The sequence below is a fragment of the Chiroxiphia lanceolata genome, chromosome 1, assembly GCF_009829145.1.
Source record: "Chiroxiphia lanceolata isolate bChiLan1 chromosome 1, bChiLan1.pri, whole genome shotgun sequence".
In the NCBI taxonomy this organism is placed as follows: Eukaryota; Metazoa; Chordata; class Aves; order Passeriformes; family Pipridae; genus Chiroxiphia; species Chiroxiphia lanceolata.
In genome coordinates, this window is record NC_045637.1 from 126,794,470 (window position 1) to 126,822,140 (window position 27,671).

The 27,671-nt window shown below is 33.7% G+C and overlaps 1 protein-coding gene across 1 annotated transcript in view; it reads left to right on the top strand.

Annotated features, from left to right (window-relative positions):
- The window catches only part of DGKB (diacylglycerol kinase beta), a 310,728-nt gene that overhangs the window by 82,450 nt on the left and 200,607 nt on the right, over nt 1–27,671 (top strand). Inside the window, 6 exon segments of the mRNA XM_032699151.1 lie at nt 3,727–3,799; nt 3,802–3,824; nt 11,131–11,163; nt 14,815–14,931; nt 19,287–19,360; nt 26,083–26,157. Coding sequence (XP_032555042.1) covers nt 3,727–3,799; nt 3,802–3,824; nt 11,131–11,163; nt 14,815–14,931; nt 19,287–19,360; nt 26,083–26,157 — 395 coding nt within the window.

Here is a 27,671-nt window from a genome sequence, read left to right on the forward strand (position 1 = left end):
TTGAGGATACCTGGTAGGATACAATGATTCCAAGAGTTGGGGAACAATAGCAGAGACATGTTGATAATATACGAACCTCTGCACCAAGTCTAATATATACAACTTTTGTGCACTCCTTATTCAGCAGGAACCAATAACTGAAACTAATGACATTCAGGGAACACTGCCCTTATAAGTGAGATCTTCATGCTAGAAGGAGCAACACCAGTATTTCTGTTTCTAGCCAGGGCAGGATTTAAATCTAAATGGGGAGAGATTCAGCCTTCTTCACAGGTTTTGCTGGGTTTGCTGATATCAATACTATTATTGTTATTGTTATGGAACAGCAGTTGTTTGTTCAGTGCTTTAAGTAATAATATGAGACTGAGGCATTTGTGAATGTTTGTTTTCAACATACAAGTTAGAATGTTTTATGACATATTTTCTTAACACAAGAATACAAAATATGAAACATCATCAAAGAAAATAGATCCAGGATACTTTCAGTGATAAGCTGTTATGATTATTTAAAAACCAATATTTTAGAAGAAAGCAAATATGTAGTCCAGATTGCTGTCAAAATTTGGATAATTTATGTAGAGAATAAAACGCCCAATCCAAATTTTTTTGCATGCAGATAATTAAATTTAGGCAATGGCTATATGTGTTTAGCAAGACAAATAAAAGCGTTCTGCTCTCTATATTAGAAGTGCTTACATCTGTATAGTATATGTTTGTCATTCAAGAAATACATAGTATGTAAGGCTCCCTCTTAAAGGAAGTTTCAAATTCTATATCTCCTCAGTAGAAATTATTTTCTCATTATTTTGTGTGAATCTGGACCAGATTTGTAAAGGTTTTTTACTCCTTGAAGATGAACGTCAAGATTCAGAGGATTTTCATAAGAACTGGTATTTACTGAAGAAATACTGAAGAATTATTTATAACTGAAATCACTGTAAAGGAAAGGAAGAGGCTAAATACTTTTGAAAATATCCTAAGTGCTTGTGTGCATATTTAAATGCCTAAATGTCTGTCAAAATTCCAATTAAAATGAGTCTGTGTTTTTTGACAGCCAAAATTGAAAATATTGGCACTGAGGTTTAAAATTTTGCAATTGTACTTCCACCAGTAATTTAAAGATTTTTTTTCATAAAATTAATGTTTATTTTTAAAATAACTTTATTAATATTTTTATTTAATTTTTATAACTTCAGATGTAAATAGACACATAAGTGAAGTCTGAGTATTTTTAAATACTTCAAATTACTCCTATTCACTTTGCTTACAATTCTTTCTATTTAATATATCTATTGCAATAACTTTATTTTCTAATAGAAATAGCTTTATTACATAAAAAAGGTATTCTAAATTTCTATCAGATACATGATTTTTGAATGGATATTCTGAAATTATATAGTTATCATCACATCCTTCACACTTTTTCAACTCCTTGTACCACACAGTTATGGCTTGTAATCTAAGAGGATGCTAGCTATTACACAACTAATTCTGAGCCTCTTTCATGCATTTTAAGTTTCTGGCCTTACAACTTAATGGGGTCACTTCTGCTGTCACATAACTGAATCAAGTCCCAAAATTGAGAGGTATTTTTCACTAAGAAGTCTTGCTATACTGAGTTCTCAGCCAAACCCCTGATCCCTCTCCCGTACACTCTGTAGTTATCTACCAAGGTATGTAAGTGTTTTTTTCCCCTCATTTTGCCTCCAGCAAATACATTTTTTCCTACTTTGCAGGCTTGTGAGGGATGTAATATTCAACAGGATCTAGATGTGGGGGAAATGTATTTAAAACCTGCTAAAACAATTTTTTTTGAGAAGAGATGCATGTTATTTTATTTCATTGTGCAAAGTGTAATTTTTGTTAAAGCTACATATCTTCTACCATTTTTGTTATCTACTATGTGCCAATTCTGTTGTCAAAAATCAGCAGAGACTAATAAGAAGATTAAGCTATTTTTTCATAGATAAGTTTGCGTGCCACCGAGTAGCAAAGCTGCTAATTACCTCTGAATGTGTGAAGATACTTTTATTTGATGTAATGTGGCCTGGTGTGCATTAATTATGGTACAAGTAGCCTTACCACTTAGGCAGAGAATTAGCATGACAAATGATTTAGATTACAGGGCTACCAAAATACTCTCACAATAAGGCTTTAATGCTCAGAGTAAATCGAAACTTGTTAGACTTTTATTTTCTGTTGCTAAGTAACTGCCTAAAAAGGTAACTTTGCAGTATAAATGAATATGGACAATGCTAATATTAGGTGCCATTCAGTTCAAAAATCAGAAATGTTAGGTCAGCATTAACCGTACCAGATAACTTAATGAAGACCATATTACAAGTAAAGTTTATATACATCAGCACTTGGTGCAATTTTATGGTGATTTTAATAGAGTTCATATGAGTTAAATTGTGAGAGGGAAAATGAATCAGTCATTGGAAAAATGTGATTTACAGATGCAGACATTGAACTACAGATTTTGTAACAGATATTGAACCTGTTGAACTAATGCTGGATGCTACCTATTATACTACTTAAATCACCTGTTAATAAGATTTTTACTTTACAACTCCTGATATTTATTAGCCTGATTATTTTTCTTTACTTCAAATATACGTATCTCCTCAAAAATAATAAGCAGCATGGGAAACCGATGTTACCTGAAGACCTTAATGCACAGTTTATTAAATCAATGTAGAAATAGAAACACAGAATAATTTAGGTTGGACAAGACCTTAAAGATCATCAAGTCCAAAATAATAAACTTTTGCAAAATTTCACAATATTAGGTTTATTTCCTTCTGAGCATCTCTAATGATATTGCAAAGTATAACAATTAAATGTGAATGTTTTGCATGATCCAAGCAACAACTGTTCCTTTTTACTCTGTGGCTGGGTATTTAGAGACATTTGAATTGAGTTAAATTCTAAATTATCAACAAGAACTCTTGATTGCTAATGCAAAGTATTTCGGTAGATTTATCATTAGTTGTTGCCATTTTATGTTGATGTTAAATACATATTTTTCCCTTCAACCTTTGTAGCAATACAGAAGTAAGCCAATGCTCTTTCAGTCAGCAGATCTGAGAATATTCCTTTCATGTTTTCAGAGTAGAACTCTTGTCGTTGCTTTCAAGACAACTGGATAAATGCTGAGAATAAATTAGAAAAAGGGAGAGTAATTCAGGTTCCTCAGCAGTGGGTGGAAGCCTGAACGTTGATTCTATCCATACCAAAATTTACCCAATGGAGCTTAAAGCTCTTAGATATTCCTATGTTATTCTCTTATATTTGAATGGGTAGTGACTATCAGCATCAGGTAGGAAACAGAGTTACACCAAAGGCTGCCTTGAATTACTTACTGGTAAGAGAGCAGAAGTTCCTGCCTCAATGCAAGAAGCTCTGTTCTGAAATGAAGGTTTTGATCACTGATAACACTATGCTGATGTTACCGTAGTGCCATGCCCCATTCTTATTTGTGTGCTGATCCACATATGCAATTTCCAAACTGGAAAATACCTTAATCCACCATTCTTTACTTCAATATAATTCACTGGTTTTGTCAATCCTAGGAGACTTTCCACTGCAATGTTGTTTCATTTCCTTCTAGTACTCTAGTAATAATTAGGTTAGTGAAACTCACCTTGTTCTAGGATGACCATTTGTTTTATGCCATAAGTGTAAAAGGTTTAAGTTGAATCTTCATTTTCTGTCTTTCTGTAGTTGCATAACAAGTGTGCTTCACATCTGAAACCTGAATGTGACTGTGGACCTTTGAAGGACCATATTTTACCACCACATCAATCTGCCCAGTAGTATTGGTGAGTTGTCCTTATGTGTATTTTGGATGTAATCCCCTCTCATATGCAGCATTAAAATAATGCTGGGACTGTCTGCCAGGTATTTGTTACATTCACAGGACTATGTGAACCTTAAACACAGTGTGTAATCCTGGCTGAGGCGTTTAGAGGCATGAGCATGTTTTATCCTCTGCATATTGCATTTTCCTTCATGTGAGAATGAATTTTCTGTAAGGCATATTATAACTGAAGCTGACTCAGGTTTTATCACTTATTCAGACTGTACTTACCAGAAACTGTATAGGCAGAACACTTCTACATTTTACATCTTTTATAGATCCAACTTCCCAGAATAATGAAGTTATTCTTATGAGCAGTTTTTGCTTGGGATGCATATTGTATATCTGCAATGCTGAGGTCTCTGATCTAAGCCGGAGGTTACCTAGAATGATGACACTGGTCTTGCAGTAAGCTATGCATCAATATTATGGTATATTTTATTCTGCAATCGTGGACAGTAAATTTCTCTGTCCACAAAAACAATAACTCAATTCAATGAAAATAAAAATGCATGCTATGTGTAGGTTGTATAGAAAAGAGCTGACCATTTTATCGTTAAAAAAGCGCTTGAGAATTAACTTATGTATTCACATACTAAATTGGATATTTTATGCTTATAAAAGTCATAGCATCATCATATTTGTAAAAGAACAGATGAGTGGTCCTCTTTAAATATAAGAAATGCTTGAACTTAAGAGAGAATAATTTTTTGTGTGAAGGAAAAACAAGAAAATATATCTCCTAATCTTAAACCAGTTTCTGATCACTAGGAACCATAATATTTGTGCCGATTGTAAATTAATTATTTTCTGATTAATTCATTTGGCTGTTTATAAATCTGCAAATGAATGGATGCTAGACTTTGGGATTATTCCATTGCTCTCAATGAAGGTAAAGCAATGGAAACCTGGTTTTAATATTTACAAAATAATTTTAAATATTTTTAAAAGTCATAAGAGCAGTTTTGTAGTTCGTCTGTATCGTATTTTGGTATCATCTGGACAAGCTCTGATTAATAATTGTGAAATATTATTTTAAGTTTGTTGGATGATTCCATTCTGCAGTACATTATTTAATTTCAGGATTTTAGGTCATACTTTAAAAGTCAGCATTTGGAATTTATGATTTGTTATTGGGCTGTTTCATTTTAATGTTATTTATCATTTGCCGTTGTTATAAATGGAATAAACCTCAGCATGAAATTTCATCTTCAGTTATATTGGTGTAACTCCATTTTCTTTTCAGAAGAGGAAGAGGAATAGAGGAATTAAGATTTTTATTCTACAATTGGAGTTTAGTTAAGTTGTTTAGAGGATATGTAAAACCACTCTAGAGTCAAATCACCCTTGAATAGGTTTGTTTATCTCCAAATTTTGAAGACATAAGCAGAAGTAAATATGTTTTCCTGTATCAGAATCATATTACTAACAACATAGCACAAGACATGTATTTCAGCACAATGTATATTGTTAGGAATGGAAAATGTATTTTACTGTGATTTAACAGGGACTTAAAAATTTTGTAGTATATTTGCTCATCTAGCAGTTTCTTCCACAAATGCATTACAGTCTTGAGTTTACTTATGTTACAAATAGCATCTCAGTGACCTAGCTAATAGAAATTCCTTCTAAAAGTGATTGGTTATTGTGTATATATTATTAGTGTTGATAATTTTTAATTAGTTTCTCCTATTTCCTGTTACGGGGATTCCTTTTGAGAAAGGTAATACTTCAATGTATGTGAACCAGCACTCTCAATAATGACAGCAAAACTGATGAATATATCTTTGTCAAAATTGTCTAAACGTAAGTGTTTGATAATAAAAATTCTGTGTTTAGACATATCAAATCTGATATACCTGACAGTGTAAGAGTCTTTCACCTAAGACGCAGATTTAGATTCAATAATCAGATGAGCAATAAAATTCTTGCAATGCTACGTTTATGTGAAAGGTAAATAAAAGTAGATAACCAACAATGCTTGCCGTACGAGGCTTATCCTTGAGTATTTTGAGGTGTCAGAGAGGAATGTATTTTCTTCTCCCACAGAATAGGTTATAGGAGTTGTAGGAAAATAGCAAGATGAAAAATCTTGTATCTTAGATCTCTGAAAACTGTTGGCCCTCCCTACCATCTGTAATTTTGGAAGTCCCTATTTCTTCCAGAAAATTGCAGAGTTCATCTCAGACCAAGATGCCTTCTCATAAGTTTTCCTTCAAGAGTACAGGCTAAATCCCTCTCATCTTTTCTCTTTTGCAAAACTAAGGACATTCATACTTTTGCCTTTTTTTATCCAACATGTCTCTCTCATGTCTCATTTCTTCAGTTCTTGTGAAGTCCAGCCTCAATGATTTCTATAGAGATAAAGGACTTTTTTCATGAATTGCATTTCACAGCACCATGTACTATACCAGTGCTGCCAAACTGATCTCTAAGCTGCAATTTGTTGTTCAGGTCCATATCATCTCAGTTTTTCCATTTCCTAGCTATCCATTAATGTCCAAAATCACTATTTCAACTGTGAAAAATAGATTAAAAAAATACCCTTCCAGATTGTAATATCACAAAGAGTGACACTCCCCTAAACACAGCCATCTCAGTTCAGGTGTCTATTCTCAACTACTCATTTAGGATCTCTTTAGACATAGGAGAGATTTCTCTAAAATAGAGTAACTCCTAATGGCTGGAGAGAGAACCGAGATGCCTGGTCATCTGAAAGTTAGATGGTAAATAAAGGGGCTCCCATCTTCAAAACTGCACAAAATGGAACTTATCAAATGTTATTCTTAAATATGATAAGCATCATCAGCTGAAATGAAACAACGGGGAAACACACAGAGTTGATACTGTGTACATAATGAAAGCATGACATATCTGTCTAGATTCAACGGTCTTACAAGATTTTTAATATCTCACTGCAGTAATTGTAAATGTTTAGTAAAATGCATCCTGTCAACTTTAAAACTAGTCTGTTTTACTTTTCTGTTTACCATATATAAGGCTTGTTGTATGGTGAAGTTTTTTGTTCAAGTTAAATGAGTTTTGTTATAAACCGTGTGTGCAGATCTCAAGTGATAGTCTTTATAGATGTCAGATACACTTAATGTTACTCTCTTTTATTTCAGTAACATTTTAATTAATTCATACTGATTGAATACATGTACATTGAGACTTGTTTCCTACTGAGGGCACATTTAGAGGAAAGGTTTGCATCATTCTGATATCCTGTGGGTAATTATATTCTAATTATATGGTGGGGGGAAAAAGTCTATAACTCAGTGCTGATATTGTTCATTGGGACCAATTAATTATATGCACATAATGAAAGTTCATGATAAGGTTGACTGGCAGTGAGTTTAAAAATCTTTAACTCAATTGAATCTAGCCTACCAAGAGCTCAGAATTAGATCATAACCAGTTAAAAACTGGGTATTGGAATGAGATGAGTGAGTAGTGAAGAAAAAAAGATTGGGCTCTGCTCGTGATACAGGTTCTCTCCCCCCACCCCCTTTATAAGGTAGAAGGGAAAAATGCATTTTTGCTTTTTCTTTTCATACCTGCCTTTACTTTGCTTCATTATTGATGAACACGTAGCATGTTCTAATTCATATTAATGTTTGTAGAAAGATAATTAGATTTTCAATTTCCCACCAAAATAGATACAGCCTTGGTTAGTGAAGAACCAACCAATAAAAACTTACTATTTAATAGATGTGTATTTATTCCATAATGCATGATGATTTTGATCCTGTTTTTCACTTAATTTCTAACACTGGTTTTGAAAACTATGATTAAAACTGTAATTTGGAACAAAAAAGAAAATTATGGTAATAATTGAAAAACTTAAGGTACTCTGCTTACACTGTAAGCATTACTATGTGGCAATTACCACTGTCTCCGTAGTAACCAGTTTATTTTAAAGGTGGAGGCTCGAATAATACTTGAAGGCAAGAAATTAAAGAAATAAAATTTAAATGATTCCATTTCCTTTGTTTTAATTTTCAACTTGATTGTTTTGCATTCTGGGAAAAATGGGGTCATCATGATAAGTTTAAAACAACTCACATTTTGTTGTCTTTCCTCTTGTGAATGAATTTGACTTTTCTTTTGTGTGGTGAAGTTATTACAACTTTTTTGGACAAAATCGTTTAAGAATAAATTCAATCCGATTTCCAAATTTGGTTTGTTTGGCATTTTATTGTCCAAAACCATAAATGATCAAACATTTTTTGTTTATAACTAGTTCTATTTAGGCACATAAACCAACATACACAGCAGATTACAAATGTTTTACCTAGGAAATACGCCTTATGCAACTACTTTATAATCTGTAGCTTCAAATTTTTGTGTAAATATAGCATGTTGACATGCTGCCAAAAAAGTAATACAGAATTAAAGTTGAAAATACTGTTTAAGAATTTTCTTTGACTATTCGGTATTTAGAGATAAGACATAGAATAGCTAATGGCAATATTATAATTGCAACATTGTTCAATAGATATTTTTTCGATGTCTGGTAATATGTTTTACTAATACTATTTTTCTGTGAGGTATGTAGATGATACTCATATGGGAAAGCAGAGTTGTAGAGAGAGAAAAAGGGAATTAGCAGTGGCTGGTTGAAGAATGAGCTTTCTTAATCCCTTTTCCAGTTTTTAATCCTAAAATGATTCTTCTGTTTTTATAATAGTAGAGATCAGTTTTAGCTCAGCTGAATCCAAGCTCAACACAGAACAGAGAAAGTCAGTGCAGTGCGTAAGCATCTTTACAGGCAACTCAATCCTTTGAAGCTGAGTACTAGCCTTATTCTGGATTTCTGAACAAAGATGCTATAGAAAACCTACAGTTCATTGAATATAGTGCTTGGGGCGGGGTGGGGGGGGTAGTTGAATTTAAATCTGGTTGTTAAATATTAAAGAATGACATAGTGATTGAAACAGATTTAAAAAACAAAATAAACCACTTTTTTCCTTTTCAGTTGTGTATCATATTGCAACATCAGTTCTCTGAGAATCTAAATCAGACTTGAAATATAATGGTGTGCTTATCTACACTAAGAGCTTTTTCATTTCTTTGAAGTCAGAAGGAAATTAATAATTGCCCTGGAGGAAAATGTATCTTCCTAACTAATTATCTGTTCGGCAAACACTGTTCAATGTTAAAATAATAAGATGCTGATAAACTGAAATGGCAGCCATTCAATCATTTTAAGTTATATCTGGTTGCCTGCCCACAACTCATCACTACAGTCTGTCCCTAAGTTTATTCCTTATATTCTCTCCCATTGGAGTTTAACATGGTTTTATTTTCAAAATTCTTTTCCAAAACTTTTATCTTTCTTGTACAGTGTATATAATCAGGTGCTATAGCCCAAGTTCATTTTGAGTTGTAAATCCAGTTAAAAATCTTGGGCCCTGCTGTTGTTGCATGTTGATGCAGTCAGCAGTTTTAGAAGGTATTCTTAAATGACGTTGTCTCCCCTCCAGCAGTCTTTTTGCATGTATTTTGGCCACTAGTATTAGGGTCACAAAAATGCCGCCTTCTGATTGAAGGCATTTTTTTTCTTAGCTGCAAATGTTTCTAACAAGACAGCTCTCAGATGAATTAGAAGTCTTATCTTTCCTTTATAGTATGCGCCTGTGCAGCTCACTGGACAGTAGTTTTGCTAGAGAATTAGTTGATAATCTTGTCCACAGGATGACTTTTTCTGCCTGTAGATGTAGAGCTGAGTATTGTGCCACAACTCTATTAACCTTCAAGACAGTATAATGTGGTGTCCTAATACTGGCCCTTTTAATTAGAATGTACACAGGGTTAGAGCTGGAAATGTGGAGAATTTAGAAAGTAAATTTTCAAAATATTTTAGCACATCTGAATCACAGTTACTTGGATGTGATGTCTGATAGATATTGCAGATAGATTGCTCCCCATGGTTTTGGAGTCGTGGTGATGTAGGGGTTTTTTTAGTATTTGATTATTGTGTAACTATGAACAGAAATTGTGTGGAATGAGATTTTTGTAAGCAGGGTCTTGAATGCCATATAAGTTTACAAAATTACAGTCTAGGAGTAGTTATTCTAATGTCATTATTATTCTAATATTAATAATAATCTATTGTTATTATTATTATATCCTTGGAGATTCCCATGTCATTAAACAAAATAGCTCTAAGGAATAATGAAGTAACCTTCCTCCAAGTTTCTTAAAAAAGATCCCAAAGCATCAGTTTGGTATTCAGCTCACATATTTAAACTTCCATGACCTTCATCCTGCAAACATTTGAGAATATCTTTACATGGTATTCTGTTAATTCCATCTGATCTTCTATGACCAAATTTCCCTAATCAACATCTTTCAAGTTCAAGTTTTGGAGTTCTAAAATAAGATTTTTTGAAATAACTCTTTCAGTTTATTCTTATTAACATAAAATTTGGTTCACTCCTTATGCACCCCCATCCCCAAGTGGGGTATACGCTCCATCTGAATGTACATATTATAAAAGAAGTAAATATCATACAGAAGAAATCTCAAGTTTGCAGTAGTTACTTAACAAACTGTGTAATGTTATTAACCATTCACTAATGAATTTGCAATCCTATTAATGTGTAAGTAAATTGCAGTTTCATGTTATAAAATAAATTGCTTTAAATAATTTCAGCTGTGTAGGAAATAATCCTGAAAAATAGATTTACAGTTATTGATCAAAGACAAGGTGATAAAAGGAATTTTTACTTCATTGTCCCAGCAATGTCAGCAGTTAAAATGTAAAGAGGTAACTATTTAGTAAGCGTTTAGTTACTATTCATCTGTTTTATTCTTACAGTTACAGTAGAGTATGATAGTGTTTTATGTAAAGGAAAAGACTGTACTGCTATAAAAGGAAAGAGTAGTTGTAGCAGGAGGTGGCTGTTTTTATCAAGATTCCTTGATTTGCATGAGGATTCAGAGACTTGAATATAAAATAAAAAAACTCCCCAGGTAGCAAATATCACTTTTTGCTATTCAAAAGAATAAAGTCCTCAGGTTTTCTAATATTTTTAGCTGGTGCTAAAATGATCCCACACATACTTTCCAGAATATAAATTGTTAATATTACAGCCAAAACATTGGGAGAGTATGCTTGTGCAAATGTGTGGAAAAAAAAAGCACCGTGTATGTTTGTTGTTAAGTACAACTGCTGAAAGGTAACATTCCTTATGAACATTGTCCATGCCCTTTGCCATCACAGCTGTTCACTGTTGCAGCCTAACCTTCTCTTTTTCCAACAGACGCTTCCCACTTTAGGAGGTTTGCTCCCTGAGGTGCGTAACGGGAGGCATCCATGAACACACGAGTACTAACAGATCATGATATTGTACATTCTTTTTGCTATGAAGTGCATTTTGGGGCTGAACTGAAAATCTAGATATTACATTCTCTGTTATTATTAGAAAGGCAGTGCCATTTATCACTTATTTTCTTATTTGGATAAATATGAGATATACGCAATTGAGTAGTTCTTATCTGACAGCGATCTCTCTGGAGCAATCCTGAATGGTAGAAGCTCCAGTTAATGGGTATTGACTGCAAAGTGGGAATTCAAGGGGAGAAAATAAGGCATGAGAGGTGCAAAAACGGGTGGAAAAAATTTTTGTTGTGGTAAGTACAATTTTGAAAGGTATGTGCTCTGACACATACCCAAAGAACAGAAAAGCTTGATTCTTTGAGCCATCAAAATGTACAATAGCGTCTAAACTGGTGTATTCTGTATCTCTATCAACCTCATGCATGTCCACTAAACAAAATGGTTCACAGATACAACGATCATTTTGTATGCTTTATTTAGCAAGATATTAAATACAGCACAACTGTTATAGAAACATTTCTCACCTTGAAAGATAAATTTTTGCTTTTTATAAAACCATTTTATTACTGAACAACAATTTTTCTTAACGTTGTTAGAATTTGTAAGCTGTTATCCACAGATGATTTTGTTAAGTTGTTCTTTTCTCATTTAAAAATTTCGTTGTTTAGTTTCTGACACCCTCTGATACCTTAGTAATGTTATAGTAATATTATAGTTCCCAAAAATAAGATATTCAAAGTCAGTTTTCTACTCTATATGTAAAAAAAGGGTTCATGCAAGAATATTTAAATAGATTTTTTTAAGGAAGTGGTAAATCTTTTTGTGTTTCATTAATAGATATATTCATTGGAATTATAATACACATTATTATATCATACAAGCTGTGTCAGATCCTCACTTAGTGTGATACATATAGAAAAATTATAGGATATATAACTCTAGGAAATCTAGAATCTCCTATCAGCTTCTTCAGAAATTTTTCAGAGAGCACTGTTGGTAGAGATGGTGACATTTATTGTGGTATCATACTCATATAAGATGGGTGATACAAAATACTTTATTTGTACTTTCTTCAAAAATCACCAGTGAAGAAAGCAGAGGTTCAATGATAATAAGGTCAGATATCCATCTTTGATTATTTTATTAACACACTAGACAATTCTGTATCATCAAGATACTTTGTCCTTCATATTGTGTAAGGTACATAGTTTAATCTTGTGTTGTCTTTGTCTGTGAGTCAAGTAATAGTTTGCTTATGGGACAGGAAATATAAATTGGAGAAGGAATGTTGCTTCTATAATAATGCAGCAGTCATAAGGCCAAGCCAGCTGAGGGTATTTGCTGCTATTTGTATCATGCTGGAACAAAAACCCCAATATCGAAAACTTTTGCTTTAGGTAATTGTTACTGCATTTTGCATTTGAGTGATTAAAACCAGCAGGTTTGGGTACTGTTCTCAGCAGTGTATAAATACTTTTCCTCTAAATAACAGCATGATATAGGCAGAAGAGTTTTAGTGCTACACTTTATAATAGACCTCTTTTGAACAATGTTTTTTTTTAACCTCCCTAAATGCATAAACTCAATGTGCTGGATCTATTCCTTTCTGTTACCTTTTCCTCTGAATTATCACAAATATCTTCTTTACCTTGAGATTTTCCTAAAGTTTTTAAAATTTGCTCTCCATTTCTGATCTTGTTAGAAATCACCATTTTTACTAGCTGTTTCTCTGCTTTGCTGACATCTGATTTGATTTTTGAAGATGTTACATTATTCATGAGCCAGTTTTGTCCACCATGTAAAATCCTGTTTAACATGGTATACTTACTTTTATAAGGTAGTGTCTTTTAAGGGTAGTTATTCACAAAGTTGTTTAAAACCCCAAAGGAACTTCTTAAATATGTAATGAAGTATAAAGATTCCTTCATACTGAAGTATCGTACTTAATGCCAAGTATCCTTGGCATTAACCAATACCATTGTGCAATAATGATTTGCTTTAGTTCAAAATGTTACTGTGGGTGCCTCATTGTAGTTCTACTTTTAAATAATCATCAATAAGTAAGTACAGAGTTGGTGATTTCTTAGGCAGTGATATGTACAGCGTTTGTCTGTGTTTTAAAGATTAGGGCTGAGGTGAATACCTCTAATTGCTTCTACCATTTTCTCTATAAAGAATGAATGATATTGTAGTCTAGACTCTTGGACCTGCTCTTGAACTGATTGAATTACTCAAAGCATCCAAGAGCTCAGTTAAACTGACCTCCTAGTCATCTCACTGCATACAGGAATTTGTGCAGAGATCTCCTACTTCATTTTTTCCTGTGGCATAGGTTTGTCAGTTCTTTTATGCAAAATGTGATCAGATTACCACAGCCATCTGGCTACCCAAAGCAGCCTGGGATGACCTGCATCACTATTTGCATCAGGACTAGATTGAGTCTGTGTGAGCCTCCAAACTTAAAGAAACTAAAGATGGTATAAAAATGGTCATGGTTCACATCTGTGTTAAGGTGGGAGTTATTCCCTTCCTGCTCAAGAATCTGTGTCAATGTTTTTTACCAGTAAAACTGCTCCAGAAAGAGTTTTGTGGATTAATTGCTAGTGCAATCCCTAAGGCATTTATCAGAGGTAGCACAGAGATGGGTTTGGCCTGGTATGGAACAATGAACTGCTTACTGAATGCAGTTGCAGGGGGTGCAGGAGAGTCCTTCATGCTACTTTCTAGTGCAGCAGCTTTGTGCCAGCCCATTCCCCTGACTAGTTTAAAGCCTCTTCGCACTTGTGACGTGAGGATAGTGGCTGGGGTGCAGTTGGGACTGGGGACATCAATTCTATTTTATAAACATCTGCTGTCTTAATTTATGGTACATTTTTTGGACAATCTAAAAGGACATGCTGGGTACAGTTTATAAATAGAATGAGATACAAAGAACAAGGATTTTTTTTTCTATTCAGAATTTTCTGAAATGGCCTGTTAACAGTTGAAAATATGATTACAGCAACATACTTCTGAGCTTTCCTCTTTCAAATAACCATCTCATTCTGCTGTGTATCAGCAGCAAAAGTTGCCAACAGCTTAGAATCTGATGTAGATTCTGTTTTCCTTCTGATACAAAATACATGTTTTATAAAAAGCCACTCAGCCAATTGATTATGGTACATTTAGACCAGGTTTATTTTGCCAAAGTGGAAAAGTACTTTGGAGCATTAACCTCTGCTAGTAGTTAGGATGAAATTTTGATGAATTACTGATCTCTTATCATTACATTGTATGATTTGCTTTCAAGTTTCAGAACGCCACCCTGGTAATGTCAGATTATTTTTTCACATCATTACATTAGTTTGTATTGTGACTACACACTTTTAATCCATCTATTGCCTAGTCATTATGAAATGTCCAGGCACATAGATAGATATTATGTGAAGTGACCAAACATTGTGTATTAACTGACTGGGATCTCATTTTCATTAAAGCAGAATCTGACATTACTCACTAGTCAGAAAGCAACTTGTGGAGGTACAGTCTCAATTACAGTTGATAAAATACAGTGTATATATAATGTGTTAAAATGTTCAGTTTTCTCCTTTTCTCTTCTTTTTTCAAGGAAAGACAGGCAACAGTGAAAAAAGAAAAGAGTTGCCCCCAGCAAATGAACAAACTGGGAGAACGGAGCAAAATGCAAAGAGCAAATTCTGTCACTGTAGATGGACAAGGTCTTCAGGTGTGATTATTGTTATTTTAATTTTAAGCAGATGCTTGTAGGTATGAAGACAATGATAGACTGAGAAGTCTTTAAAGTGAAATATACGTTCACTCTTCTAATATTTCACTTTTACATATTTTAAAAATGCAGTAGGTAAATTCTTCCATTGATTCAGGAATCCTGTGGTGCAAATCTACTTCTCATGTCAGTGTTAGGATTTCTAAGAAAATGAAGGGGTAGGGAAGACTAAATCACTTCTAGTGTAGGATGAAGCTTGAACTGGTTTGTTTTGATATTTGTCATACAGTGTTGTGTAAATTTACTTTATGAATCAATGTCTTGATAACTGTTCACTTTTCTCATTTGGACCTGTTAATTAGTAGATAGAATAAACTTCAAGAACGTAATTTGTGTAGGTATTTCTAAGTAGCATATTGGCATATTGGCATAACAGTGGAGAGAAGCAAAGTTTTTTCATTACTAGCCATATCTATAATAGAAATGGAAGGTTTTCTGCTTGAAAGAAAAACTTGTGTGTGTGTAATGAGCTATTTTAGAGCAGTGACTTACAGGAATGCCAGAAGTTCTGCCTGAACTTCTGAGTACTACTAAGAATAGTTTTGAGTGAAATTAGTGTTCACATGCATGATGCTGCTGCTTGATTTCCTCAGGAGTTAAATTCATCATGATAACAATGTGATAATAATTTAATATATGTAGTTGTTTGTTATTTCTATCTTTTGATATGTTGAGCTTCAGTGAAAAGATTCCCTTACCATATATAAATTGCTTTATGCATCATAGTTATTTCAAGATATACCTTATTGTGTCAGTATAGGAAAGCTTATTTCATTGTTTCATTGTTTTAGGTTAGTGAAACATTCTTGTTATGACAACATAAGAAAAAGAAAAAAACCCCAAACTAACTCCAAACCTGAAAAACAAACCTAAAACTTATGCAGTCACATGGCTTCTCCATTGATGGTGTAGTAGGACATTGCAGCAATCATTATCTATGCTTTCAAGATTCTCCTCCTGTACTTACCATTCTCACAGGCTTCATTGCCATCCAGGTTGTCTGTGCCAAACCATGGAGCAAAAAGACCAGAGTATTAATTGACAGAAAGCTCAAGTTCTAATCAGGCACAGTGTGACCAATAAATTGGTGCTAAAGAAAATGCATGGAGTGTCTAACTTTGGGTGATATACACGCAATTCCATTGAACCAAATTGTTCTGGATAGAGAAACATCTTTACTTATGGGCATAGTTTATTTTCAGCTCTTTTTCAAGTGTCTATTTTCCACTCATGTTATGCAGTGCCTGGGATATAGTACTTGGTCTGTTCAAAACAGCAACTCCTAGCATGACTAACTCTTGCACACACAACCTTAAATTATTAAATGTTCTCCTTTAAGGTAATTAGGTCACAAGATTTTCTGTAAGTTTGTCGGTGTGATCCAAAACTTATGTTCTATATCTCTCTTTATGATGAATCGAAAGCCTAGGATTCATCGTTGCTTTTATTTATTATGCTTGAGATGGAGAAAAAGAGAGTGCAGACTAAGATGGTAGAATTATTATTGAATGGATTTGAGGTGGTTTTTGAAGTGCTTGGTATTTTTTTGTTATGAGACATTTGTAATGTAGTACATGATACAGTATTGGTAATCATGGTGATAACATTAGAAATAATTTTGTGAATAATTAGTGATGGCCCTAATTTGCTGATTATACCATGGTCTTTGTTTTTCTCTGTTGGATTAAATTGGTTTTGAGTTACAGGAATTCATCTTAACTTCGAATACTACATTTTTGATTGGTAATAATATTAAGACCTAATTATTGTGAGGGCTGAGTGGATCTTGAAGGATACCATAGTGAAAGGATGGATCAATGAGAATGTTAGGGTTTTTTTCACTCACAGATTGTATAATTTTGCAACTTTTCACAAAGATATAAGGTGCCATAAATATCATTGGTAATTAATGTTAGCATTTTTCCTAAAGATGGTCTGGAGAAAAAAATTCTGTATCCGATCAAAGTGTAGTACTCTAATTCTCCCATATCTGGCATGCTACTCTAATACTCTGATTCAGCTGGCATGGTCTCATTTTAATGATTTTCAGTAAGCAAGGATAGTTTTCATAAAACTTAATCAGTGTGTTAATTGCATTTGTTTATGATTTAAGTTCCCAAGGTAGACCTCTGTTTTCAATACGGGAGAAAGTATATATAAACAGTCCACTGCTTATTTCTTTTTCTTTTTACTCTAAGTCACTTGTCCTGTAACTTCATGGAGATTGCCTTTAAATCATGCTAGATTAAGGCTTGACAATGTTCACCAATTTAGTCTAAATCTTTAGTTGCATTTGTATTATATAAAAATACTATATGTTATCTGGAAAAGTAATTTGGAAAATCTGTAAAAAATTAGTTAAAATTTATTTTGAAACCGAGTGGAATACACACTAGTTATTAGGTTTTTTGTTTTTTTCATGATTCAGAACCTTCTGCTTGTAATAATATGGTTGAGTCTTGAAATAAAAGATTTAAAATAGAAATAAGTCCATCATTTAGCTTTTGTTGAGAAAGGTATCAAGACCAAACCTTCTTTCCATCAGACAGCAGTGAGCAGATAACTTAGTGGCAGTGGAGGTCTGCACGACTAAAAGACAATTAATCATAGTTAAGCACATTCATCTTGCTTCTTTCTAGCTAACCAGCATAATGATCAGGATTATTATTTCTAATTAGAGGAAGTAATAGATCATGTATAACCTTAGGATGAGTCTCATTAATTAACCTGCGTCCTAAGGGATTTCAGTAGGTATTCCATCTCTGTCACAATGAGCACTATTGGTTTACACTTAGTTCACAGGAACAAACATCATGGGAATTGGCTAAATAACTAAAATTGATTAAAAGAGTAGATAAAAATTAAATATATGACAAACTTCACTGTATTCTGCAATTTGATGTATGTTTCAACATGCAGCACTTTACTGTGCCGGAAGGTGATACTGAGTTGGTTTTATGCTAAGTTTAATTCCACTGGGTTTGTGGAGTTTTCCATTATTTTTGTATGTATTGGAACAAATTTGGTTCTATTGTTTGTGAAATCATGAGTGGAGTTGACACACTTGCGCTTAACAATTCTACTAAAAGAAAAGTGCTTTTAGATGCCCATAGGATTATATGCCTATGTCTGTAGGATGCCTGTAAGACTTCTTAGCTATAAAGTTTCTCAGGTTCTGCCTGAAATTGCATTTTATGAAATCTGCAGCTGAAGAGATTTTGTTATTTCAGGAGTTATGAATAAGGATTTGGAGCAAGGCCTTTCAATGTATCATTTTGAAACAGAGACGGTCTAAGCTTCATCCCTGAAGTTGTTAGTGCATGACTTTGGAGGTGTTGACTTTGAACTCTTAATATACTTTCAAACATTCCGGAGTTGATTTATGTCTAAAAGTGATAATTTTTAATATGAATAGTCTAGTTGAATGGTTTAAAAACAGGTATTAGAGAGAGATGTAATTTTTTTATGTTCAAGTCTGTGAAGTAAAGGCAGTGAACACACACATATCAGTGTCTGAAAAAAATAGAATAACACTATTGCTTAGAAGGAAGGTGTTATTTTGTAAAGCTAAATATTAATATGAATGTGTAAAACTTTCCCTGCACAAAAGAATTAAAAAAGAATTGTTAGAAATAATTGTCTCCTGCAGTATATCCTCCTCAACATTCTTTTCTTCAGGCTTGCCCTTCTTCTACATGGTTTCTCCTGTGTTTTTTTATGTTTAGCTTTCTCAGGCATTTAGAGGAACTCTTTATTGTTATGGTTGCCACATTTTAGAAAGTATGTGATTTCATGTCTTATCAAATACTGCAGGTTTCTGTAATTTAAAAAAAAATAAAAATTATTCTGTCAAATTTAAAATTCCATATAGCTATATTTGACCTTCATAGTAGAGTGTCATTTCTCAGTCCAAAATACAATTTCTTCATAGCTTTTTTCCATAGGAAATTACTGTCAGAATAAGTCATACCTGTCTTACATCCATCAGTAGAGAAGAAAACTTTAAATGAAACATATACATATATATATATGTGTATATATATATGAATATTACAGTGGAATTATGGGTTTAAATGGTACCACAGCTGTAAAACACATAGCATTAAAAGAGAAGTCCCTTGCAAGTTTTGACAAATTAATGAAGTGAGAATTATTGCAAATTACAGTATTGCTTCCAGCTGGATTACATAGCATAACATAGAGTTTGCATTAAGCTTTTTGTTTTCTGTCTACTATAGGAAAAAATGAATGCAACCACAGCATTAATGAGTGGCTGTGTTATTCCCTTCTTTTAGATCACTCCAGTTCCAGGCACTCATCCACTTTTAGTTTTTGTCAATCCTAAAAGTGGTGGGAAACAAGGAGAAAGGTAAGGTTTTCTTCTTTTTTCTTTTTTTCCCCCTCTCTTTTTATTCTAATCTCTGTGAGAGAATTTTAAAAGTTCGTACATGAGAAAAAAATCTGACTTTTTATACTGTTACGCCTCACATTTGAACATCCTATATCCCTGTAGTAATAAATTCCGCAGTTACAAACTAGAATTAGGTCTATAGAACAGTTTTGTTTCAAATTGAAAGAAGTAGCTATATTCAGTGCATGGGTTTGTGGGATTTGCATGAAGATGTGAGTTGTTATATTTTGCATTGAAACTTTGAATTGCTGACAGTTTTCTTTTAATCTATGTAATGATTTTACAGACAGGCCAGTAATTTAAATTAGAAATGGTATTCCATTTTCTAATGTATGACTTGCTTTTTAAACATGTAGTAGTAGAGGCTCTCATGCCTCTCCATAAGTTTTCCTACAAAGAAATCTTTTGATTTTCTTAGAGGGTAAACATTCTAACAATCTGATTAAAGTATTAAAGTCCAGTCACACAAACTTAAGAGACATAATAACTTTACATATGTCAGTAATTACATTCATTTAAATTCAAAATGTCTAGTTTATTACTTTAAGTGTTACTGTATTGGAGACATGATAAACTGCAACTGTAACTTTCAAGTCTTGAAAAAGATTACGGCTAAAGATGACACCTGTGGATAGCAGGTGATATGGGTAACCCAAAGCAAAATAGGAGGGATCCAGTGGGATTCTAAAGCTGGGAACCAAGAAAGTAAACTACAAGTGGGTCAGCTTTCCCTAGCTTGTCCCCATAAGAGGCCCTAAAAGTAAGCTGTCAAAAGTGACAAAATCCTGCAGAGTAGATGTTAGGGTAATTCTCAGAGCTGAAGAGCATTTAAACAAAAAGGTATTTGAAGGCTTCTGAGAGAACAGGTTATCATTTGGGAGCTGACTATGTAATCCCTGGAGTGGTATATCTAGATCTCAACTAGGCGTGTCAAAGACAGTTAATGATCTAAAAGATTAATTCTGAATGTTTCAAGAACATGGCTTTGCAATCAAAACAAAACTGTGAGCCATCCTGAGCATTCATGTTTTAGACACAGTAACGGTGTGAAGTAGCTCTGGTCTGCAGCGCAGGTAGGGATGTTGTGGAAGGTAGTCTGCACTAGCACTCAGTTTGACTCTTTTATAGTACTTACATGAAATGAGTAGATCAGAGATCCAGTCTGCAATTATCTAAGTGAGAGGCAGGTTAGAGAGCTGCACTTACATAGTTAGTTATAGCCTAGAAACAATTTAATCAAATGCTGTTTCACAGCTTTCAGTTCCCAGCTCATAATTGGTCTCAAGTGTTACTATCTGAATGGGCTTAGTGCATGAGGGATGTCATTTAATGTTAGATGTTCTCCAGGGTAAAAGCAAGTTTAAAACCTGATCTCCATCCCAGGCTCCTATTCCCATTCATGTATTACAGTCTAGCACTTCACAGGTTATGTCAATGAAACTGTTACTGAGGCCAAACAGGTCACAGGAATTATTTGAATTTTAAAGATGAATGCCTTATGCACACTTCATTTACTAACACCATTATCTACAAGTGTCATTACACAATGAAGTGTATAGTATGAGGGCAGGCATCAGCAGCTGAGTATTATAGTAAAATATAAGAACCTCTTAAAGTGGCTTTGATGCTGCACACACACACACACACACACAACACAATATATTAAATTGCATACTAATGTGTCGAGGTCGTGCTCAATATTTGTTTTAAGGGAAGCACATCTAAAGGTCAACTGCACAGTCATGTAAACATATCTCAGGTCATTCACCAGCAGGAGATAATATCTCATGGTTAAATCTAAAGGCAGATTCAAAAAGATTAAAAAGTCCACATATGGACTATTTAGTGAGAAGGGGGTTCCTCCCTGTCTTTTAGGTGTTAATGTTTCATATCAATACCAGTAACAAAATTATATAATGAAGATGTTAGGAGTGCATATTAGTTTAAATATTTAATCTAAGGGATGAAAACTTTCTCAGGGAACGATAATATTTAACTTTTTTACTTTCTCTGCTTTACAGTCAGTAACCAGAAAGGAGAAATCCTATATTTTTCCTACCTTCCAATTTTGTATCAGTTATATGTTGTGGAAAGTAAAATCACAGGACATTTGAAGACATAAATTACTTTGCAAAATGCACAGTTATGGTGATAGAAGTCAGGTTTTTTGATTATAGCAATTCTGTAATTTGGTCAGGTATTGAGAGGCTAGGAGTAGAGGATAAGCTGTAACAAAAGTAAGATTTCCACAGCAGTGAAAGCAAAAAAATAAAACAAACCCAGCCCACAACCTTCTAATTTTTGTAGATGAAAAATTTCATTTTTTTGACTCATTCAGATTAAAGCAGTCTTTTAACAAAAGCTATTCTTCTGTTACTTACGATTTTCTGTATTTGAGAGGTCATGATGAATAAAGTTATGATTTCTAATTGACTTTCATTGAACACAGAAAGGTTATTGCAGACTGTCAAGACTCTAGTGTTCCCACAGTTCCCTGTATGAGATTTTATGCCTTACCATATGGTAACCCAGCCCATTTCATTGCCCTTAGACTTGGAGAGAGTGAATGCATCCATGTGATAACCAGTTGAGTAAATACACTCCCACAGTAATACTCTGCCATTTCCTTTTTATTTTGTAATTTTTTTTCAAATCTCTCAAATGCAAAGGAAAAGAACTGAGGATCACTTTAAGGTAAAAAAAGTTAGGTACTTTAGTTTTAGTTTTTGAATGTTGGAACAGTTATGGTGGGAAACAAATGGATGTGTGGAAAAAGTGCATTCAGAAAACAAAAAATACATTCTGTACAACCATATCTAATTACCTTATCAATAAATTTTAAAACTTTGATTCCATTAGAAAGTGAGAGTTTTGCAGAATGTGTAGTGATAAATAGCATGTTATTCCTGAATAGGTTTCTGTTTTAAAGACCAATGGTATGACTTTCAGATATTTGCAAAACAAAGAACTATAACAATAACCCATTTATACTTGACTGAGAGGTTAACACTTATTGCCCATCACGTGAAACAAAACTTTATTTACAGTGATTTGGACTTAAATTATTTTGTTCAATAGACAATACATATGTTTACAATATAACAAAATATAAGTCAATGTTTATTAAGAAGAAAGTAGAAAAATAGAATTGAAGTTGAATAGTTTAGGCCTTTCACTTACCAGAAATAGGTTTTAACCGAGCATGAGGTTGGACAGGAGTTCATCAAACGCAGTCAAGTGTGTTCCTCAGGCTATATCAAACTGTAGCATGTTTTCAGTGATTGTACATGATTGTGCATGAAAAAAATGGCAGGACATGCATTTCATCCTATCAATGCAGGATGTCTGCACTTACAATCTGACTAATCAAGGCAACAATTTTCAATAATCTGTGAATAGAATGTACATATTTAGTACATCACTGACAAAATAGTTCCTTTCAACAGAAAGAATATACAAAGAATATATAGTGCATCTAAACACCGTTGTTAAGGGTAATGTTTCTCACATAAGAGTCCTTCTAAATCATGCTGTTGTTTTGCCATACTCATTACTTTGATTTCCACTTCCCACTTTTCCAGTTTATTTGCCTGACCAGCAGGTGAGTTTAAACAATTGTTTCCTTGACAAATGTGCAGTTGGATGCACTGTAGATCAACTTCCGTACACTGATGTTTCCTGCTGACTCCACATTCAGTGTCTGTGCAGTACAGGTTGATGATATCTTTAACCTTTGCTGTTTTCAAATAACTTTGGTTGATAGTAGGTCTTCCCTCCCACCCTCTGATTAATCTGGCTTTCTGAGCTTTCATTTGGCATTGAGACAAAATGTAAAAACAGTTTCAAATTATCTTTTTCAAACTTTGTATGTCTGGGAGAGCAGATCGCTAGTATTCTTTTAATTTTGGGGAGGAGTCCTTGGCTTCTTTCTTCTCTGAATTTAGGGTTAAAGTAAGCCTATAGTGACCACATCTTGAATAGTCAGCCCCTGGATGACTGAATCCCCCGGTTGTGGCACAAGTTACTCCAATGGTCAGCTTTTTCCACAGTGTAGACAACTTCATGCCAGTTTTGAATTGCCACTTCAGAAGACAGCTCAGTCTAACTCAGCCCAAGGTGCACTCGAGAGTATTTTCTTCAGCAACAGGGCTGTTAAAAGCTGATAATGCCAACCCCTTTGGCCACTCTTGATGTAATTTTCTGCCTCCTCAGTTATGCTAGTGTGGAGTATTTTGAGGTTTATATGAGATCATGGGCATGATTTTACTGAAGGGAAAAATGACAATGAAGACACTTTTCTGAGGATTTGTTTTTTAAATTGAATCTATCTAGTTTTCCAGATCACAGAATAACCCCAAAAGTGGTTACAGAAGCGCAGCTGTTTGTTGACAAGTGGTGATTTCATGAACTGCCTTTGTTCATTAAAATGCACTCCATCACAAAAATGTCTTTTGGGGCATTTCCCGTCACACCGCCTCATGGCCTTGTCAGCACAAATATCTAGTCACAATGAAACCACATCCAATTCCCTCCTTACATGTGGAAGCAAGACATGGGGAGCCATCTCAGTTCCAGTAGGTTCTTAGGTACTGTAGATGTAAACCCACACTCAGTTATTGTCCATTTCCTGGGCTTGCACATGGCACCCTGTAGGTCTAGTTACAGTTTACTGTGAAGGCAAACATTTATAGACGGTGTCTTCCTCTTTTTTTGGTAGAATGTATGAATGGAACCGAACCACCAATTTATTAATTTTACACGGACTAGAATACATAAATGAATTACAATAATGTAAAGCTTGAGGTGTCATTTGCAGCGTGCCATTATAGAGTGATTAGGTGGAATTGATGTTCAGCTAGTACCTGTGAATGGTATGCACTGAGTCCAGTATGATTCAGTGTAATCTCTTCATTATTGCAGTTGGACTTCTGGGTTTTGAGTAGAGAAACTTGGCGCCCTCTTTATTAAGAAGGCTTTTATAGCATTTCACTGTTACCTGACAATAGTATTGTGAGTGTAGGTACTGGCTAGTATGTTTTGTAGTACCAAACTTTAGGCAAATAACTCTTAAGTCTTTGGGACCTCATAACAATACTGTTCATGAACTTATGATCAGCTACCCAAATTAAATTACCAACACCTTTGTCCAGGTTAAATCCTATACATCTCTGAGAAGCAAATTACACATACTAACTAGAAAACTCTCCTTTTGCATTGTTAATATGCTGCAAATGGAAATATATATATTGTTTTGTAAATCCATTGTCAAAGGTCTGATTTAATCATCATCACAGCCATTGACAATGATGCATCCTTGCTAAATGAAACTAGCAAGGATATTGACTTTTTCTGTCAGGAATGGCATCAGCAGTAGATTGTGTGAGTGTACTTTAATAAAATGCTTTGTGAAGAAGCTGATATCACTAAATAATTCAGAAGTTAAGAAAATGTTCCAATTTGGCAATATTAGAGAAAATTATGAATTTGTTTGTATTCAGTATTTTTACATATTTGTCTTCCACCTAGACTGATAAATTATGCATTGCTCTTAAGAAAATAATATAAAACAGAAATCCCTCAATGTGCACATAGATTGTGTCTAGACAGTTTTATTGTGCTGTATTTGAAAATGTGGACATTTTAGCCTAAAATTCAGCTCTTAGTTTGCTTTTATTTTATTTAAACCATTAAATAGAAAGGAAGAAAAATTTCAGTGGAAAAATTAATGCTTTCTTAAAAACATTTAAATATTAATTAGCTTAAGGATAGAGACATTAAAATTAAAGGCAAGACGGAGAGGTTTATAATTTAAACTATTGCCATAGATCTCAGGTATATATTATTCATTCTGAGTTCCAACTCTTGTGTGCTTACTTATTTCTTTGTAAGAAGTGAATCAGCTACCACATTATAGTCAATGTAGGAAATTACATTTCTAATATTTGTAATGAAGAAACAAAATGTCCGTTATACTTTTAGGACAAATAACCTCAAATTTCTAAAATTACAGTTTTGAGGAAATATTTGCTGAGGGTGAGACAGCAAAGAGGATCCCTTATGGGATAGGACAATACTTTTCATGCTGTATCAATAAATGCTTCCTATTATTCAGGTAATTTTCAAATATGTGTAATTTAAGTTAAAAAATGGTTTCAATATTTTTTATTTTCTTTCCATTTAAATGTAATCCTGAGGAAATGTAGTTGACCATAGCCTTGCTTTCTCAGAATGTTGTTCATTCTATGGGGACATTTTTGATGGGTGGCAAAGCCAATTTGCTTTTGCAATTAATTATACTTGTAATTTAGTGTTAGCAATAAATTTCAGGAAGAAATCTCTCCTTTGCCATGGAGTTACTTTAATAGGAATCAATTCACTTTTTGACTCACCTTTTCTTGTGTCATTATACCTCCTTATCCTATTTTTTCTATCTATATGCAGTATTTGAATTTTAGATACCTTGTAGCACTTCTGTCTCAATTTTATACCCCAAAATGCACTCTATATATGAATTATAATTGCTGTGTTCAATTATTTGATTTTTTTTGTGTAAATGAGATCCTGCACTTCAAATAATTATAATATGTGTTAACTTCTTTAATTCTTTAATTTGATAGGTTTAAAAAAAAATTCCAAACATGTAAGTAAATATTTTCTCCTTGTATCTTTTACCTCCTCAGAATTTATAGAAAATTTCAGTACCTTTTAAATCCTCGTCAAGTTTATAGTCTTTCTGGAAATGGACCAATGCCAGGGTAAGTCTACAGTTAATATTATTACCAGGAACTCATTTAATAAAATGCTACATAATCAAATGAACAGACTGAAGTACATATAGCATGTTTGGAATGTATCAACACTGCAGATCTCTGAATGGCTCCAGAAATATATAGGTATTATTTGTTTACATCTACAAATAAAGCTACTGATCTCATATGTTTTACTGAAAACCATGCAGTACTCTGTAAAAACTGTGGGATAAATTTCATTCTGTTTCTGCTATATCAGCAACCTGAGTTCCTGTGGGAGTTACTTCTATGTTATAAATATCAAGCATCCTCAAAGACTGACCTGCAGCACATCCAGTTCTTTTACACAGATACATAAGTGCACATACATGTGTCTGTAATATATACATGGTGTACATATATATATTCTTGTACATGTCAGAGATGGATTGTTGTTTCAAGTTACAGTGACTGCACACCCCTTACGAATTACAGAATCTTGGTAATGTGGTGGTTGGGAAATGACTGGCCAGGCTGGGTTTTGCTGTCGGGGACTGAAACGTTCTCTGAACCAGCTGACATTGCAGTCACTCACTTACCTGCTTTCTCCATGAGTCTTCCTAATTTGTGTTCATATGAAGACAGGAGAATTACAGTGTATCAAATACCAACCTTTGCCACCTGATATTGTCTCTCTTTTAAGCAGTGGCTGCTTTGGTAGAAGAAAAGAGATAGAGCAGCACTGAACATCTGTATCATTTTGTATGTATTGGATGTTATTTAGTTATGTCGCTGATATATGAAATTTTACATCAGTCAAAAGAGTCACAGAAGGATATTAGGAGGTATAAGTTCACTGACATTATATTGTTCAAATACTTTTCTAATATATATTTTTATTTGTTTAGACTTTTTTTTTCTTTGAAGTTGGAGGAAAAGAAGATAAATGTGGAAACGTACATGTTTTGTGCCTTGCAAAGTTTTATTTCGGTTATCACATATATTACTGGAACGAGTATGCTCTGGCAGTTTCTGCCAGTACTTCTGGGTTTAAGGCCAAATATACAAATATTCTTTCTTTAAACAGTGCTATATCAGCTCTCTATTTATTGTGTTAGACTTGAGATGTGTATAGCGTTGATGAAAGTGAAAAGCATATTTGGCTCAATCCTTTTAAGAAGTTAGGATATCTTGCACTACAGTGTGGCCAAGGTTCAAACTGCTGAATGCTGCAAAACCAGCTCAAAAAATGGAAATAATGACATGCATGATTTCTTTCATGCCTGCAATTATCTTGTACCTGAATGCTACCTGAGTGCTGTTTTTATTAATCAAATTGTATTTGTTGTTTTTATACTAGTCTTAACACATATGGAAAATTCAAGTAGTCTTAGTCCAAAGAATTAGTAGACTAAAATTAACTGAGACAAAACTAGTAACCAATATTGTTTTGCATACAGTATAATAGAGATGCCATGCTAAAGACTGAGATGATGATTTTTAAAACAACTGAAATATTGTTGTTCCAGTTCATCTTATTT